Source organism: Neoarius graeffei, chromosome 5, assembly GCF_027579695.1.
Source record: "Neoarius graeffei isolate fNeoGra1 chromosome 5, fNeoGra1.pri, whole genome shotgun sequence".
Taxonomy (NCBI): domain Eukaryota; kingdom Metazoa; phylum Chordata; class Actinopteri; order Siluriformes; family Ariidae; genus Neoarius; species Neoarius graeffei.
In genome coordinates, this window is record NC_083573.1 from 39,446,480 (window position 1) to 39,466,285 (window position 19,806).

Here is a 19,806-nt window from a genome sequence, read left to right on the forward strand (position 1 = left end):
TCCTAAGCACACAAGTCGTTCTACCAAAGAATGGTTAAAGAAGAATAAAGTTAATGTTTTGGAATGACCAAGTCAAAGTCCTGACCTTAATCCAATCGGAATGTTGTGGAAGGACCTGAAGCGAGCAGTTCATGTGAGAAAACCCACCAACATCCCAGAGTTGAAGCTTTTCTGTACGGAGGAATGGGCTAAAATTCCTCCAAGCCGGCGTGCAGGACTGATCAACAGTTACCAGAAATGTTTAGTTGCAGTTATTGCTGCACAAGGGGGTCACACCAGATACTGAAAGCAAAGGTTCACATACTTTTGCCACTCACAGATATGTAATATTGGATCATTTTCCTCAATAAATAAATAACCAAGTATAATATTTTTGTCGCATTTGTTTAACTGGATTCTCCTTATCTACTTTTAGGACTTGTGTGAAAATTTGATGATGTTTTAGGTCATATTTATGCAGAAATATAGTCAGCTGGGATAGGCACCAGCTTGCCTGTGACCCTGCACAGGATAAGCGGTTATGGATGGATGGATTGAAGGGTGAGATCATAATCATTTAATTGTGGTAGATGTTGGTTAGTCTGATTGTAGGAGAGGACTACAAACACCAGGGGATTCCAGAACTTTTAGCTTCCAGTATGTATAGAAAGATAATCACAGGTCCAACACAAAGCCACTCAGAGAAAAATTTTGGGCAAGTATTAGTACTTTAGTACTTACTGCTTCAGAGGCATCTAACACTCAAATGGTGGCCGCAGTGAGACAGAAAACATGTGCACTCAGATTTATGACCGGAAAGATGTCGGCATATTGCAAGTGATTGTTAATGCAGAGCCCATAACTAAAAGTGATCATTTTAATCACAAATTTAATTGAATTATATTCTACATCAACACTATAAGAAAGAATGCAATGGCTGACCAGCAGCCCAAAAAGTAAGAGGTAATTGACAATTCTCTTCTTATTAATAACACATTTTTGATAGTTAAAATGTTTAAATAAACCTTACAGAAATTCTGAAAGCTCGTCTCTCCCAGGTTGATGGTGTGACATTCTTGCACTACTTCACCAAGGGACAGGAACAGTTATTTTAAATGGAACAAGTCAAACTCGTAGCCAACCACATTGACAAGGATGCTTCCACCACCAACAAGTCTAGTCTACTAACTATAGATTGCTACTAATTTGTATGCCAGAACTACCTTTAAAATTGTAACCTTGACCTTGTTTGGATCTATTCCAAAATCTAATCAATTCAGCTTCTGGTTATAATGATAATTCCATATGAATCCTAAAATTATTCAACCACTCATTCTTGAAGTAACACACTCCAGTGGGAATCTTGGACAGTCATACAGGCAAACGGAAAACATTATAACTCCCTCATTCAGTGGCAGAGAGATTAAAAGGATAGCTCTCTTCGTGGTGGTTAGATGAATTTAACATTATTTAAATTCTGGTGTTAATAATTGTGGCTAGTGAAAGCATTCTCCCTATCATTTAGAGATCATAAATTCAAATTCCAATGATGCCATAGCCAATCCGTGGCTGGGAGCCCAAGAGAGCAAATCTAGCTTCACATGTCTTGGAGGAACCACATGATAGCCTTTGTCCTGCTTGGTTGGGAGCTGTCATGTGATAGGGGAGAGCTGCCTCATAGGTGGGCCATGACTAAAAATTAGGGAGAAAATCAGGGAAAAATGGTAGCCAGTTTCATATTGATTTCTTTTTTTTTTTAAAGATATTTTTTGGGGTTTTTTCACCTTTATTGGATAGGACAGTGTAGAGACAGGAAATGAGTGGGAGAGAGAGATAGGGAGGGATCAGGAAATGACCTCGGGTCGGAATCGAACCCGGGTCCCTGAATTTATGGTATGGCGCCTTATTCACCTGAGCCATGACGCCCCCTTGATTTCTTTTTAAAATGAAGCTTCGTGATACATACACAACTATGAACGTAAGAAAATACCAACAGTATCTTACAGCACCCTCTGAAAGTATTGGGACAGCAAGGCCAATTCTGTTATTTCTGCTGTACATTGAAGACATTTAGGTGTGAAACAGAAACATTAATATGAGATGATAGATCAGAATTTTGGGTGGTGCAGTGGTTAGTACAGTTGCCTCACAGGGGGTCTTTCTGTGTGGAGTTTGCATGTTCTCCCCGTGTTTGTGTGGGTTTCCTCTGGGTGCTCCGGTTTCCCCCACAGTCCAAAGACATGAAGTTAGGTTAACTGGCTACCTTAAATTTCCCATGTGTGTATGAATGGTTGTTTGTTTGGGGAAGCTACGATAGACCTGCCAAGCCGATGGTAAATGAAATGTGCTCAAGATAGTCGTAAGAGACTGGCAACTGACAGGCCAATTGGCCCATTGGTGTCAGGGTGAGTGAGATCAAAAATTCAGCTTCACATGTAGATATTTAAACTTTGATGTGTTCTAGAACTTGGTGGTGGGTTTTAGGTGAACAAAAGTACTGGAACAGATAGTCTTTTTTTTTAATATACCATATATATATATATATATATATATATATATATATATATGTATGTATGTACAGTGGTGCTTGAAAGTTTGTGAACCCTTTAGAATTTTCTATATTTCTGCATAAATATGACCTAAAACATCATCAGATTTTCACACAAGTCCTAAAAGTAGATAAAGAGAACCCAGTTAAACAATTGAGACAAAAATATAACATTTGGTCATTTATTTATTGAGGAAAATGATCCAATATTACATATCTGTGAGTGGCAAAAGTATGTGAACCTCAAGGATTAGCAGTTAATTTGAAGGTGAAATTAGACTCAGGTGTTTTCAGTCAATGGGGTGACAATCAGGTGTGAGTGGGCACCCTGTTTTATTAAAAGAACAGGGATCTATCAAAGTCTGATCTTCACAACACATGTTTGTGGAAATGTATCATGGCACGAACAATGGATATTTCTGAGGACCTCAGAAAAAGCGTTGTTGATGCTCATCAGGCTGGAAAAGGTTACAAAACCATCTCTAAAGAGTTTGGACTCCACCAATCCACAGTCAGACAGATTGTGTACAAATGGAGGAAATTCAAGACCATTGTTACCCTCCCCAGGAGTGGTCGACCAACAAAGATCACTCCAACAGCAAGGCATGTAATAGTCGGCAAGGTCCCCAAGGACCCCAGGGTAACTTCTAAGCAACTGAAGGCTTCTCTCACATTGGCTAATGTTAATGTTCATGAGTCCACCATCAGAAGAACACTGAACAACAATGGTGTGCATGGCAGGGTTGCAAGGAGAAAGCCACTGCTCTCCAAAAAGAACATTGCTGCTCATCTGCAGTTTGCTAAAGATCACGTGGACAAGCCAGAAGGCTATTGGAAAAAATTTTTGGATGGATGAGACCAAAATAGAACTTTTTGGTTTAAATGAGAAGCGTTATGTTTGGAGAAAGGAAAACAATGCATTTCAGCATAAGAACCTTATCCCATCTGTGAAACATGGTGGTGGTAGTATCATGGTTTGGGCCTGTTTTGCTGCATTTGGGCCAGGACGGCTTGCCATCATTGATGGAACAATGAATTCTGAATTATACCAGCGAATTCTAAAGGAAAATGTCAGGACATCTGTCCATGAACTGAATCTCAAGAGAAGGTGGGTCATGCAGCAAGACAATGACCCTAAGCACACAAGTCGTTGTACCAAAAATGGTTAAAGAAGAATAAAGTTAATGTTTTGGAATGGCCAAGTCAAAGTCCTGACCTTAATCCAATTGAAATGTTGTGGAAGGAACTGAAGCGAGCAGTTCATGTGAGGAAACCCACCAAATCCCAGAGTTGAAGCTGTTCTGTACGGAGGAATGGGCTAAAATTCCTCCAAGTCGGTGTGCAGGACTGATCAACAGTTACCGCAAACGTTTAATTGCAGTTATTGCTGCACAAGGGGGTCACACCAGATACTGAATGCAAAGGTTCACATACTTTTGCCACTCACAGATATGTAATATTGGATCATTTTCCTCAATAAATAAATGACCAAGTATAATATTTTTGTCTCATTTGTTTAACTGGGTTCTCTTTATCTACTTTTAGGACTTGTGTGAAAATTTGATGATGTTTTAGTTCATATTTATGCAGAAATATAGAAAATTCTAAAGGGTTCACAAACTTTTAAGCACCACTGTATGTATGTACGGTATGTACGAGTATGTATGTATGTATGTATGTATGTATGTATGAAGAGTTTTGTTCCAAGATGGTATAAATCCACTTTGATAAACTTGAGAAAAAATTTATTTCCTTTTTCAAAAGGAAATTTGATAAATTTCTTTTCCACTCTTTTCTGTTTGAAACTTTAATTTACCATTAAGAGGTTGTAATAATATTAAACATGTAAATCTAGATTCTGATTTTAAAAAGTAAAAAAAAAACTGATTTTTTTTCCCAAAATGCAGTACATTTATGACACATTTTTTCCCAAAATGCAATAAATTCCTTCCAACAATAAAAATGATTAAAAAAAAATAACTAGAAACAAGAAGAGAAGTTCATCTCCACATACAGTGGTGCTTGAAAGTTTGTGAACCCTTTAGAATTTTCTATATTTTTGCATAAATAGGACCTAAAACATCATCAGATTTTCACACAAGTCCTAAAAGTAGATAAAGAGAACCCTGTTAAACAAATGAGACAAAAATATTATACTTGGTCATTTATTTATTGAGGAAAATGATCCAATATTACATATCTGTGAGTGGCAAAAGTATGTGAACTTTTGCTTTCAGTATCTGCTGTGACCGCCTTGTGCAGCAATAACTGCAATTAAACGTTTCTGGTGACTGTTGATCAGTTCTGCACACCGGCTTGGAGAAATTTTAGCCCATTCCTCCATACAGAACAGCTTCAACTCTGAGATGCTGGTGGGTTTCCTCACATGAACTGCTCGCTTCAGGTCCTTCCACAACATTTCGATTGGATTAAGGTCAGGACTTTGACTTGGCCATTCCAAAACATTAACTTTATTCTTCTTTAACCATTCTTTGGTAGAACGACTTGTGTGCTTAGGGTCATTGTCTTGCTGCATGACTCACCTTCTCTTGAGATTCAGTTCATGGACAGATATTCTGACATTTTCCTTTAGAATTCGCTGGTATAATTCAGAATTCATTGTTCCATCAATGATGGCAAGCCATCCTGGCCCAGATGCAACAAAACAGGCCCAAACCATGATACTACCACCACCATGTTTCACAGATGGGATAAGGTTCTTATGCTGGAATGCAGTGTTTTCCTTTCTCCAAACATAATACTTCTCATTTAAAGCAAAAAGTTCTATTTTGGTCTCATCCGTCCACAAAAATTTTTCCAATAGCCTTCTAGCTTGTCCACGTGACCTTTAGCAAACTGTAGATGAGCAGCAATGTTCTTTTTGGAGAGCAATTGCTTTCTCCTTGCAACTCTGCCATGCACACCATTGTTGTTCAGTGTTCTCCTGATGGTGGACTCACATTAGCCAATGTGAGACAGGCCTTCAGTTACTTAGAAGTTACCCTGGGGTCCTTTGTAACCTCACTGACTATTACACGCCTTGCTCTTGGAGTGATCTTTGTTGGTCGACCACCCCTGGGGAGGGTAACAACGGTCTTGAATTTCCTCCATTTCTACACAATCTGTCTGACTGTAGATTGGTGGAGTCCAGACTCTTTAGAGATGGGTTTGTAACCTTTTCCAGCCTGATGAGCATCAGCAATGCTTTTTCTGAGGTCCTCAGAAATCTACTTTGTTCGTGCCATGATACACTTCCACAAACGTGTTGTGAAGATCCGACTTTGATAGATCTCTGTTCTTTAAATAAAACAGGGTGCCCACTTACACCTGATTGTCATCCCATTTATTGAAAACACCTGACTCTAATTTCACCTTCAAATTAACTGCTAATCCTAGAGGTTCACATACATTTGCCACTCACAAATATGTAATATTGGATCATTTTCCTCAATAAATAAATGACCAAGTATAATATTTTTGTCTCATTTGTTTAACAGGGTTCTCTTTATCTACTTTTAGGACTTGTGTGAAAATCTGATGATGTTTTAGGTCATATTTATGCAGAAATATAGAAAATTCTAAAGGGTTCACAAACTTTCAAGCACCACTGTATGACAGCCTCTGAACTTAATTCTTAATTCTCCTATATTGCACCACAGATTTCCCCAAATTACATTCATCTTCTCGTCTAAAAGCCCCAATCTATTTTACACACAAACTATGAGGAATGTTCATAGACCAAGTCATATGTTTACATGGAACCTTTTTTTTTTTTTTTAATGACAAACTTTTTATTCTGAATAATAAATTTAGAAGTTTGGATACCTTGTACAGCATGTACAGTTAAATTCATAGCAGAGTTCCATACAAAAGAGAATATGGTAAAGCATTTACCTTATTTTTGATGGCTTTTGCGACCACAGGGAACCCGATCATAAGTGCAAGGCAGCGCATCTCAAACACTTGACCACCAGACAACAAAATTTGATTAAAACATTTGACAAAAAAAGATAGCTGGGTTTTTATCCAGAACTTATTTTTAATCTGCTTTTTAAAAAATAACGTGGGATTATTTACTGACACATTTTACACTCATTAGGAGCTCTGCTTTTAGGCAGATCCCAGGAGGAATCAGGTGCACTCAAAGTGGAAAATAATATTGGCCCACATTCTCAACTGGAATAATAATATAGAACAGTAAGATAAGAAATGTTTGATTCCATCAAAGTTATTCATTAATTTCATTCAAAATCTCACTAAAAGACAGGGATTCTCCATCATGCTGACAGTCAGTGGAAGCTGCTATTACTGTTTCTGTATTTGAATGGTGTGCTGTGATTTGGTCAAGTGGAGAAATAATAATAATAATAATAATAATAATAATAAAGTTTAATTTATATAGCGCCTTTCACAGACCCAAGGTCGCTTTACGGGGGGCGGAAATGCTAGACTAAACAGAGGAGGAGGAAGAGAAGTATTCATTGAAAAGAAAAAGTCTTTAAATCAGATTTGAAGGTTGAGAAAGAAGAGCAGTCATGGAGAGATTGAGGGAGAGAATTCCAGAGCTTGGGGGCCATGGCACTGAAGGACTTGCCTCCCAAGGTGGACAGTCTGGTGCGTGGGACAGCAAGTTACAATAAGAGGATCTGAGAGAACAAGAGGGAGAGTAGGGGGTCAGGAGATCACTGAGATAGAGAGGAGCCAGGTTATATAGAGCTTTAAAAGTGAGAAGCAGTATTTTGAATTTTATCCGGGACAGGACAAATTGCATTCTGCTGAAAATCAGTAGTGGTACTTATTGAATTTTGGAACAAGAGTGCTCTGAGAGCACAATATCCCCCGTTGGCAACTATGCCACAACTCTGGTAAAATGCAAGTGAATTGAACAAAATTACAATATGCATATTACCGACATATAACAAAGAACCCTGTCAAGTTTCATGAAATTCATCTCATCTCATCTCATTATCTCTAGCCGCTTTATCCTTCTACAGGGTCGCAGGCAAGCTGGAGCCTATCCCAGCTGACTACGGGCGAAAGGCGGGGTACACCCTGGACAAGTCGCCAGGTCATCACAGGGCTGACACATAGACACAGACAACCATTCACACTCACATTCGCACCTACGGTCAATTTAGAGTCACCAGTTAACCTAACCTGCATGTCTTTGGACTGTGGGGGAAACCGGAGCACCCGGAGGAAACCCACGCGGACACGAGGAGAACATGCAAACTCCGCACAGAAAGGCCCTCGCCGGCCACGGGGCTCGAACCCAGGACCTTCTTGCTGTGAGGCGACAGCGCTAACGACTACACCACCGTGCCGCCGTTTCATGAAATTCCTCCAAAAATTGAGAGGAGCTGATTTCAGAAGGCGAGCACACCTTCATGAAATTGTGAAAGTACAAGGTTGTTAATCAAGGGCCACAACTCTGGCAAAATGCGACCAAATTTAATGAAATTATAATATGCATTGCATACTATTGACATATAACAATGCCTTTTACCAAGTTTAGTGAAATTCCTCCAACTGTGAGAGGAGTTGATTTCAGAAGGAAAACACACTCCCATGAAATTGTCAAATTATAATTTTGTTAATCAAGGGCTGTAACTCTGGTAAAATATGACCGAATTTAACGAAATTATAATATGCGCATTACTGACATATAACAATGCCTCTTGTCAAGTTTGGTGAACTTCCTCCAGAAATTGTGAGAAGAGTTGATTTCAGAAGGAAAACACACTCATGAAATTGTCAAAGTATAATTTTGTTAATCAAGGGCTGTAACTCTGGTAAAATGTGACCAAATTGAATGAACTTACAAGATGTGTGTTACCAACATATAACAAATAATCCTGCCAAGTTTTGTGAAATTCCTCCAAAAATTGTGAGAGGAATTGATTTCAGAAGGTGAGCACCCTTCCCGGGACAGACGGATGGATGGATATCGCCATGACATAATCCACCTTCGCGCCTTTTGGCCAGCAGGGGATAAAAAAAGGGGATATACAATGCAGAGAAATGTGGCAGACCATTTGCCCAGGCATTCCCTGTTAGATTCCCTGTTAGTTTAATTTAATATATCTGAATGTCTACTCTTGTTTTGAGCACTGGGTGCTGCTTGTGAGCACATGATAGCGCATGGTAGACTTTTTTGTTAAACAGGATAAACCAACAAAACAAGAAAGCTGTCAATGGGAGAAAAAAAATTCAGTCAGAGGGGGGAAATCAGTAAGAGCCATTGCATAAGTATTGAGCATGTCATGAAAAAGAAAGAACCCATGGCATACTAACAACCCAACATCAGACAGGTCAGCCAAGGAAAATAACAGCAGCTGATCATGAAAATATTGTGATAGTTGTGAAGAACATTGCCGAAAACAACAGTCAGTGACATCACCAACAACCTTCACAAAGCAGGGGGAACGTATCACAATCCACCGATTGAAGAAGACATTGACAGCAGAAATATAGGAGCCAGGGAGAAACCCCCAAAACAAACATCTGAAAGAAGCTGTGGTACAAAATCTGGAACAGCATCACAGAAGGAGGATGCAACATTTTGGTGATGTCAGTAGGTTGCTGACTTGATGCAGTTATTGCAAGCAAGGGATAAACTACAGTGTTTTCTCAAGCCAAAAAGTAACTCATGACAATCTGAGGAACCCACAGTTTAACAGCTCGTTTTTAAGGAAAGAACAGCTTTTTGAACTGTATTATGTATCTCTCTAAGAAACATTCTTCCAGGTCTTTTTCCAATCTTCAACTGCCCTTTTTCTGTGATTTTATGCATTGCACTGTCACATGATTTACTTTTTAAATCGCTAAAATGTATATTACAGTCATGTGTACATGTACAGGTATTTCGAATAAAGGTGTTGGTGAGTATATATTTATAATATACGCTAACTTTAGTTCCTGTCAGACTTTATTATTATTATTATTATTATTATTATTATTATTATTATTATTATTATTAGTAGTAGTAGTAGTAGTAGTAGTAGTATCATCAATTTGCACTGCAGTAGATTGGCCCAGGGTGTGCCCTTCCCCCTCAACTGGGATTGGCTCCAGCCTCCCCCACAACTGCAATGGATAAGTGGTATAAATAATGGATATTATTATTGTTGTTGTTATTATTATTATTATTATTGTTGTTGTTGTTGTTGTTGTTGGGCAGCAGGGGTGTGATTGAGCGTCAGCTGTGGGCGGTGAGGAGTCAGGTAGAACTGGCAGGTAACACCTGATTCACCTGCGTTTGATTACTGGCAATTTATTTTTGTGTCTCTTGTGTTCTTGCAGAGAAAAATCTGGTAACCAAAGAGTTACCAGGTTTCAGAAAAGTTACCAGTGGAGAATACCAGCACAGTGTGTGTGTATGTGTGTGTGTGTGTGTGTGTGTGTGTGTGTGTGTGTGTGTGTGCACGCGCACCTAAGAATGCATTGAAATAAATTAAAGTCACTGAAAAATGATAAAAAAATAACAAAACCTGTCTCCCACTTCCTCATTCCACACAAACCCTGAGTGCTACAGTGTTGTTGTTGTTGTTGTTTATACATTCATACATAATTCATGGGATGTTGCTACGTAATACTTTTTTTTTGTGGGAATATACTCGTACAACCCTATAGCTAACATGATGATGAGAAAACTCTCCATGGGGGAAAAGCAAGCCATTTTGAAGCTGAGAAAAGAGAGGAAATCAATCAGAGCTATTGCACAAGCACTGGGCACAGCCAATACAACAATTTGAAATGTCCTGAAAAAGAAAGAAACCTCTGATGTACTAACAACCAGACATCAAACAGGTCGACTGAGGAAAACAACAGCACCTGACTGTGAGAGCTGTGAAGAAAAACTAAAAAACAACTTCCACAGGGCAGGGGTGAAGGCGTCCCAATCGACCATTCGAAAAAGAATTCAAGAGCAGAAATAGAGGCCATATCAAAAGATGCAAACCACTCATCAGCAGTAATAATCAGAAGACCAGCTTGGAATTTGTAAAGAAATACAGAGGTGAGCCACAAAAGTCCTGAACCAAGATGAACCTCTACCAAAGTGAAGGAAATGCCAAAGTGTGGAGAAAGGAAGGAACTGCTTATGATCCAAAAAATACAAGCTAATTAGCCAAGCATAGTGGAGATGGAGACTGGCTAGATTTTAGACTGGCCAGGTCAATCACCAGACTTTAACCCAATTGAGCATGCATTTTACCTCGTAAAGAGGAGACTAAAGGGAGAAACCTGCCAAACAAACTGAAAGAAGCTGCAGTATAAGCCTGAAAAAGCATCATAAGGGAAGAATGCACCAGTTGCGGGATGTCAGAGGGTTATCAGCTTGCAGTTAGTGCAAGCAGGGGATATGCAACCAAATAAATATTTAAATAATATTGGCTGGCTTTGAGTGGTCTATCAGATATATTCCATTCAGCTAGCATGATACTGAATGAGTTGAAGATGAGTTTAATATCATGCTAGCTCAGTGGAATATATCCGATAGACCACAAAAAAGCCATTATTATTATTATTATTATTATTATTATTATGCATACACACTTTCTTCATATCAGCATGCTCAAAGGCCACACAAGTGTACCTGCAACTTGGTGCTGTTAGCGTGGCAGTCCAGTTGCCTTCTAGCCAGTGTAGCATTCAGCAGTAGCATTAGCGAAGGCCAACATGAGCTTACCCGCAACTTGGTGCTGTTAGCGCAGCAGTCCAGTTACCTTCCAGCCAGTGTAGTGTTATTGAAGGCCAATGCTAGCGCAGGCGAATCCTAGCGCAGTCAAGCCAATTATTATTATTTTTCCCTTTGTAATTTACTTAGTTACTTTTAAAATCAACATGGACAACGGCACACAACGGCGCAACTTGGCAGCAAAAATTCTCTCAAAATCTTCCATTTTTAATGAAGGAAACCTCATGGCCATGTTTGTTTACAAACTGTGACAGTCACTTGCTAGCGTGGATGTTTTATATCTCCGACGTGTCTCTTTTCCAGTTTTTCGATGTCCATTGGTATGTTTTTCTCTTGTAAATATGTGTGAAGAATATATAATGAAGTTTTGGTAGCCTTTCAGGTGTTCAGCGTGTCTATAGTTTCAGTTTATTTATTTAGTGCTTAAACCTAGCACTGGATTAGCCTCATCTTCTCTCTTTCCCGGCCGACAAAGAAATGATTCCACGCATGTGCAGCAGAAAAGTTGTGTCATTGGCTCTTTGCACGAGCTCCGATGTGCGACGTTGTGTTGTTTTGACAACGTGCAATATTATAACAATATTGCACATTTATTCTCCATTAGGTAGAGTGGTGTAATACAAAGAGGATAAGCGATATGATAATATTGCATGCTATCAATAAACCCACTAGAAGGGAATAGAATACATGTTTTTTATTCCATGGAAAAAGTGGCCCGTATGTATAATAATTTGTGTTATTTGCTTTAAATTGCTTTGAAACTATATGTTCCAGTACTTTTGGTCACCTAAAAAAATTGGGTGGTCTTCCTCCAAAGGTGTCATGTTCTAAGTTGTTTAACACTTCTAAATGTAAATATTGGACAATGAAAGCTGAAAATAAGATCTACCATCTCATATCGTCTTTTGATTTCAAACCCAAATCAGTTTATAGCAAAAACAAAAGTGCACTCAGTGTATAGCAAAAACAAAATAATTGGTCTTGCAATACTTTTTGGGGGGACTGTACATATGGACAGTTTACCATAAGTTTGTTACTCATAAAGCAGATTATCATCACTTGGTTTTCACAAGATAAATCAAGTGGACCACAAAATTTATCACAAACAAACTGTACTCAGACATCTAGCTCTCAAGAGTTAATCTGCCATTTTAGTGTGCCTTAGCATGACACAGGTTGTTTGACAGCATGGGCGAAGCCTGGCAAGAGACAGGCATGGTTAAGTGGGTATGCTTTTACAGAGACACATTAATACCCTTTAACTTGGCCCAATGGCCAGACATGGCATCCTCTGTGTGACCTACAGTCCCAATCCCACTCTTAACCACCATCAGTCTGAAGCCTGAACAAATCTAGGTCTGACCTAAGAGTATTTCACCAAAAAATGTCTGCAAGTTCATTACTACAAAAGCAAAACATTTTCTTTTACGTTAACAATAGGACTAGGCTATATTAGAATTGTTATATGAAAACATCACCATAATATTTCAGAATATGTAATATTGGTAATATTTTATCTAGTAGCTGAAGGTGAAATGTACTTCAAAAACATAGTGTATAATTTATGAGGTTGTGTGTGTAAACTGGAACATTCAAATGTTGTGCAGTGTTGTCCGATATGGTAGTGCAAAAAAAAATAATAGTCCAGAAAAGATTGCATTCCCCAGGAAACAGTATTTTTGTTATATTTAGTCAACAAGGTAGGTACAGTGTATTGCAAAAGTATTAATTCCCCTTGGTGTTTGTCCTGTTTGGTCGCATCACTAGCTGGAATTAAAATGGTTTTTTGGGGGGTTAGCACCATTTGATTTACACAGCATGCCTACCACTTTAAAGGTGCACATTGTTTTTTTTTATTATTGTGACACAAACAATAATTAAGATGAAAAAACAGAAATCTGGAGTGTGCATAGGTATTCACCCCCTTTCATTTGAAACCCCTAAATAAGAGCTGATCCAAACAATTTACTTTATAAGTCACATCATTATTTGATTAAGATCCACCTGTGTGCAATCAAAGTGCTATATGAACTGTCACATGATGTCTGTGTAAATCAACCTGTTCTGGAAGGACCCTGACTCTGCAACACTATTAAGCTAGCAACATAAAAACCAAGGAGCACTCCAAACAGGTCAGAAACAAAGTTGTGAAGAAGTATGGATCAGGGTTGGGTTATTAAAAATATCCCAAACTTTGAATATCACACAGAGCACCATTAAATCCATTATAGCAAAATGGAAAAAATATGACACCACTACAAATCTGACAAGAGAAGGCCGCCCACCAAAACTCACAGGCCAGGCAAGGAGAGCATTAATCAGAGATGCAACAAAGACACCAAAGATAACACAGAAGGAGCTGCAAAGATCCACAACAGGGATGGGGGTATCTGTCCATAGGACCACTTTAAGCTGTACACTCCACAGAAGGCCCTTTTCCACTACCCTTTTTCAGCTCACTTCAGCCCGACACGGCTCGCGTTTCGACTACCTCAAAACAGCACGACTCAGCTCGCTTCAGCCCTGCTTAGCACCCAAAACTCGCACGGTTTTGGAGTGGGGCTGAAGCGAGCCAAACCGAGCTGAGTGAGGCTGGGGGCGTGAGCAGACACTCCCCTGTGCACTGATTGGTGAGGAGGAGTGTCCTCACATGCCCACACACGCCCCGCAAGCACGCTGGGATCTGTAAACCCGGAAGAAGAAGAATTACGAACTAGACCGGACAATTCCCCGGGGGAAATTGTGAGAGGATGCAGTGCGCGAAGCAATTCAGTCACGCATGTTTGCTGGCCGTGAATGTGTGGCCTGCTATGAAGCTACAATGATTATGTGTGTGCTTGAGACAGCAGCCCCTCCCCTCTCTGCTCCCTCACTGGCCCCAGTCGGCATGGCGACGGGCCTGAGCAGGAGCGCTGAGTCACACAAGATCTTGTCAGTTTTCTGCTGTTTTTTGCTCAGGAGCAGGCCTCAAACAACGACGAATAACTCGAAAACGAAAGCAGCTATTCACAAAATTCTTTCACCGGGAGCGCCACAAGGGTCTCCTGAATACACTGATGTAATTTTTTGTCTGTCGTGTTAAAAATGAGGACACTAGAGCGAGTTAAAAACGAGTGACTTTTCAGGCACGTTTATAATGGCAGTCAATGAGGCCGCTCACCTGCACTCTCCGCACTTTGAGGCTTCTCATTCAAAAACTGTAAATCCTATCGGTTAGGTAGACACATTGTGTGAATCAGGACAAGTGTGACTACTACTTTTGAAAAAATTATATCTGTAGAGTGAAATTTGTGGCTGAAAACACAGTTTAAACGAGAAAGTTTGAGGGTTTTTTTCAGGCTCTCTACACTCTAACTTAATGAACTTCACTTGTGTGTAACGCAATAGACACCCATTATAAACCCCGAATTTCTCCATTTTTGCTCATGGTGTTTGAGCCGGGACTGATCCAAAAGTATAGAACCTAGCAAAAAAGTTGAATGCCAGATCCACACAGGAGAAGTTTCTCTACGTTTTTACGTTTGAATCATGTCTCTAGGTCAATGCATGCCAGAGCACGGAGGTTTGAAAAAGTGCGTTGTTTTTCAATTAATTCCCGAGAAATGATTGGGAAATTTTGGACGATTTTTCTGCGACCATTTCGTGAAAAAATCGTAGAATAACGAACAAAGTAATACCACACCGAGTCCGACCGAGCCGCACATTTTGATATATTGCTTGTCTGTGTGCGACGTACGGTTATTGAGTTATTACGAATCAAAATTTGTACGGAAGATGAGGTTTTTTGGACCTGCGACTTTGAGCTGTTGGTGGCGCTAGAGAGTTAAAGGTGGTGACTTGAAACTTGCTGAGAAGAACCTTGAGTTTGTCAAGAAGCAGTGTGCAAAATTGCAGAACTTTTCCAGAATATGACACCAAAGGACACTTTTCCCAGCTGTAGCGCCCCCTAGCGGCCAACTTGTTCCACTTTTTTTGTGGGCCTTCGTGGAGGGGTGGGGCATAATGACACCAAGTTCTGTTAAGATACGCCAAAGCGCGGCCGAGATATGAGCACACTTCCCGTTTCACGTCTGCGCAGCCAAATTTGATTGGCTGCCACAGCCAAACGCTTATGAAATTCAAAAATCCGGGAATGTCTTTCTTGCAGCTTAGTCCAAAGTTGGCATGTACCAAGTTTGGGAGAAATTGGTCAAAAATTGAGGGAGGAGAAGCATTTTAATTGTTTTTCACAAAATTCAAAATAGCGCTCAAACTTTCCGGGTTGAAAATTTTGTTAGAGGTTGCGCTGGATTCGTCTTGGCCCAAGGATTCCAGGGATACCAAGTTTTTGAAAATCGGACCAACGGTTCAAAAGTTACAAGCAGAAATGTACCTGCGACTTTGAGCTGTTGGTGGCGCTAGAGAGTTTACGGTGGTGACTTGAAACTTGCTGAGAAGAACCCTGACGTTGTCAAGAATCAGTGTACAAAATTTCACAACTTTGTGCCAGACCGTTCTAGGGGTAGCTATAAATATGTGTAGTTTTTCAAATAATTCCATAGAAATGAATGGGAAATTTCGGGTGGACTACGTCGCGAAAAAATCGTATTCTGTAGAGAAAAGTAATAGCATACCGAGTCCGATCGAGCCGCACGTTTTGATATATTGCTTGTCTGTGTGCGACGTACGGTTATTGAGTTATTCGAAATCAAAATTTGTACGGAAGATGAAAACGGAAGAAGAAACACGTAGAAGAACAATAGGTTGCAGTGCGGCAGCACTGCATCCTAATTACGAGAATTTCTGAAGCCTTATGCGCCTCGCCTCATCTATACGCTCTTGCCAGTATCTGTTGGCGTTGTCAGTGACAACAAGCCACAGCACCAAGACCAGCAACACTAACGACTCCATGTCCTCCATGTTTATTGTTTACTCTCCGGGTTGTGAGACTACCGCTTAAAAGGTCACTGATGTCACTGTTTGCGCCGCTTAACGACATCACGTGACGTCCACCCACTTTCGCTAACTCCACCCAATGTGTCCACCCACTTCCAGTCAGCATGGTTCAGCGCGGTGGTAGTCGAAATGCAACTCCAATAGCCCCACTCAGCCCGATTCAGCCCAACTCAGCATGGCACGGCTCAGCCGCGTTTGTAGTGGAAAAGCGGTAAGAGTGAGGCTTTATGGAAAAGTGGCCAGAAAAAAGTCACTGCTTAAGAAAACACATTTGGAGTTTGGCCAACAGCGTGTGGCAGACTCCCCAAACACATGGAAGAACATTCTCTGGACAAATGAAACTAAAATTGATCTTCTTGGCCATCATGGGAAATGCCATGTGTGGCGTAAACCCAACACCCTAAGAACACCATCCCTACAATGAAGCATGGTGGTGGCATCATCATGCTGTGGGGATGTTTTTCATCTGCAGGGACAGGAAAGCTGGTCAGGACTGAAGGAAAGATGGATGGCACTAAATGCAGGACAATTCTGGAGGAAAACCTGTTTGAGTCAGCCAGAGGTTTGAGACTGGGATGAAGGTTCATGTTCCAGCAGGACAACGACCCTAAACATACTGCTAAAGCTACACTGGAATGGTTTAAAGGGAAACATTTAAATGTCTTGGAATGACCTAATCAAAGCCCATACCTCAATCCAAGTGAGAATCTGTGGCATACATGTCAACCTATATGGAATGTCCGTATTTTATACGGATTTGATTCAATAAACGTAGTATACGGGCGTATAAATAAAGTTATACGGATTCTTTAAAAAAAACTTCAATATTTATTTAGAGCTATAATCAATTCCCATGATGATAAACGTACTGTACACCACAGACAGCCAGTAAAGAGTCTTATGAAATCGTGCGTTATCTTGTGGTAGCGAGACTTCATTCCACTTTTGATCATGCGCACACCGCATTGCGAGAATCCCGCCAACCGTGAAGTCATAGACATATAAACATAGACGCTGCCTTCTGAGTAGAATCATACGTCATCCTCGCCGCCATATTGGATGGGGCAAAGTGGAGATTCTTCAGCCGTCTCTGGTATACAGTAGCCGAGAATAAAGATGCCTCATTCATGTGCTGCGTTTAACTGTACCAACAGGTTTACCGTCCAAACGAGATCACATGGGATTACCTTTCACAGGTGAGACTGGAAAAATACTTTGTATTCATTCTGAAGGTTTATTGTTATTAATATTGAATAAAAAGTAACTGGGATATATCATTGCTAATTATCATTCAAATTTTAGGTAAATTATTTTAATTTGCATCTTATACGGATTTTATAAGGGAAATACGGATTTTGGGGAGGCGAAGTGGCCAAGTGGTTAGAGCGCTTGACCACTAAGCGAACGGTCCCCGGTTCGAGCCTCGGCTCGACGGGGATCTGGGGCTCGCTCTCTGTCCACCCAGCAGTGAATGGGGACCTGGTAGAAACACTGGGGGAAGTAAGGCGGCGAGGAAAGGAACTGGCCACCCTACCTCACTATGCCGATGGCCCAGGACAAGTGCGCTCTCTAACAGGCACTCCCCCAATGTACGAATCGTATATGGGACCCTCTCTTCTTCTTCTTCACGGATTTTGGAGGTTGGTTATACAGGTTTCATTGACCAAAGGTTGACATGTATGCTGTGGCATAACTTGAAGATTGCTGTACACTGACGCAACCCATCTAACTTGAAGGAGTTGGAGCAGTTTTGCCTTGAGGAATGGGCAAAAATCCCAGTAGCTAGATGTGCTAAGCTAATAGAGACATACCCCAAGAGACTTGCAGCTGTAAATGCAGCAAAAGGTGGCTCTACAAAGGATTGACTTGGGGGTCCTCCAGATTTCTGTTTTTTCATCTTAATTATTGTTTGTGTCACAATAAAACAACAATTTGCACCTTTAAAGTGGTAGGCATGTTGTGTAAATCAAATGGTGCTCGCCCCCCCCCCCCCCCCCCCCCCAAAAAAAAATCCATTTTAATTCCAGCTTGTAATGTGACAAAACAGGACAAACACCAAGGGGGGTGAATACTTTTGCAAGACACTGTACACACCGTACATACAAAGCACGAATTTTGGTCGCCTCATGCACTGAAAAGTGTGTGTGTGTGTGTGTGTGTGTGTGTGTGTGTGTGTGTGTGTGTGTGTGTGTTGAAAAATAAAATTCAGTCATAACATAAAAGCATTGAACGAAACTATTTTAATGCTTGTTTTTTCTATCGAAGGAAATGGCACAACAAATAAAAACTGGAAATGAAGATGTACAGTACTGATGGCTGTTAGCCCCCTGATGAAACTCTAACAAAATGTAACGAGTGAGACATTACTGTCAGAAAGGTAGAAGGAAGGAGTGAAAGATTAGAGGCACATGTTGAAAAGAGAGGGATTACAGTCAGCAGGTTGGAGAGGGTAGAGAGAATAGAAGACATACATTAAAGCAGCACCCGTAAAATGCTCTTTAAAAAAAAAAAACTAATCAGCCTCCAAAGCAAATAATTAGAGTAAACAACACGAAACCCATCATGCTTTCTAGTGTTTCAAAAGTGAATTGGGTGCAGATTTACAGAAAATAAAACCAAAGAGAAAACACACACACCAAGAAAAATACAAACGGCACAATTCATTTTGCATGTAGACCTGTTGTGCCAGGGTTATCTGGTGAGACCTGGCATCAATGAGATGCTCTCACAGCAGGGACTTGGCAAACACACGCACACACACACAGAATACCAGTGAGGATTAAAAACAATAATCAAATAAGCCATCAATCTTTGAGCATATGAATGACAAAATAGTATTGCTTTGATAAGTGTGTGTGTGTGAGAGAGAACTGATGCACTGATCTAATCCTATAGTGTGCAAATGAGTAGACTATGGGTATCATGCTGTCATAATGGAGTCAAAGGACTACCTCAATTATAAAAGAAATAGTTCAAGGCTGAACTGGACAGTGGGGTGTCGTTGCAATGCTCATGCTTCATTACATTTAGGTTTGTTTTTTGTTTGTTTGCTTGCTTGCGTGTTTTTAGGGTTTTATGTTTATAAGCTACTTGCTATAATATAGCTAAATTGCTATAGCTTTGTCATTTTTGTGTTTTTTTTTTTGGTAAGGGTCTCTTCATCTAAAAATCTACACCAATACACCAAGTCCTTCATTTACATGCACACATTCACACAGAGATTGCTTTATTACAGTAATGCTTCATTTCCCTGTATTCCTATGAAAAACCAAACCAGTACCTTCAGCCAATCCAACATCCCTCGAGCACTTTATCTATTAGACTCTTTTAACCTTCTTTAATAGTTGTAACCTGGGTGCAACCACAAGGTCAGGTTCTTACCATCGCCCACCAGCTGTAGCAGTGCCAGGTCCAGTGGTCGTTTCCAGCGGGAGTTCTTAATGAGGGCAATGCCATAGCCTGTGGTGGCAAACACTTTACCAGAGCCTATAGTCATCACTTTACAGCCCTCATCCTTACGAGCCATGTAGTTCAGCACTGCGGCATCATAGATAAATGCATCTAGCTTACTGCAGGAGAAAGGGAAGGAAGGGAGAGGGAGAGATAGATGGAGAGAGAGAGAGAGAGAGAGAGAGAGAAAAGGAAA

The 19,806-nt window shown here is 40.3% G+C and overlaps 1 protein-coding gene across 1 annotated transcript in view; it reads right to left on the reverse strand.

Moving 5' to 3' along the window:
* Window positions 1-19,806, reverse strand: part of LOC132885976 (glutamate receptor ionotropic, NMDA 2D) — a 167,106-nt gene that overhangs the window by 8,970 nt on the left and 138,330 nt on the right. The window contains exon 12 of the mRNA XM_060920508.1: window positions 19,542-19,729. Within this exon, the coding sequence (XP_060776491.1) occupies window positions 19,542-19,729 (188 nt within the window). The remainder of the gene's footprint in view (window positions 1-19,541; window positions 19,730-19,806) is intronic.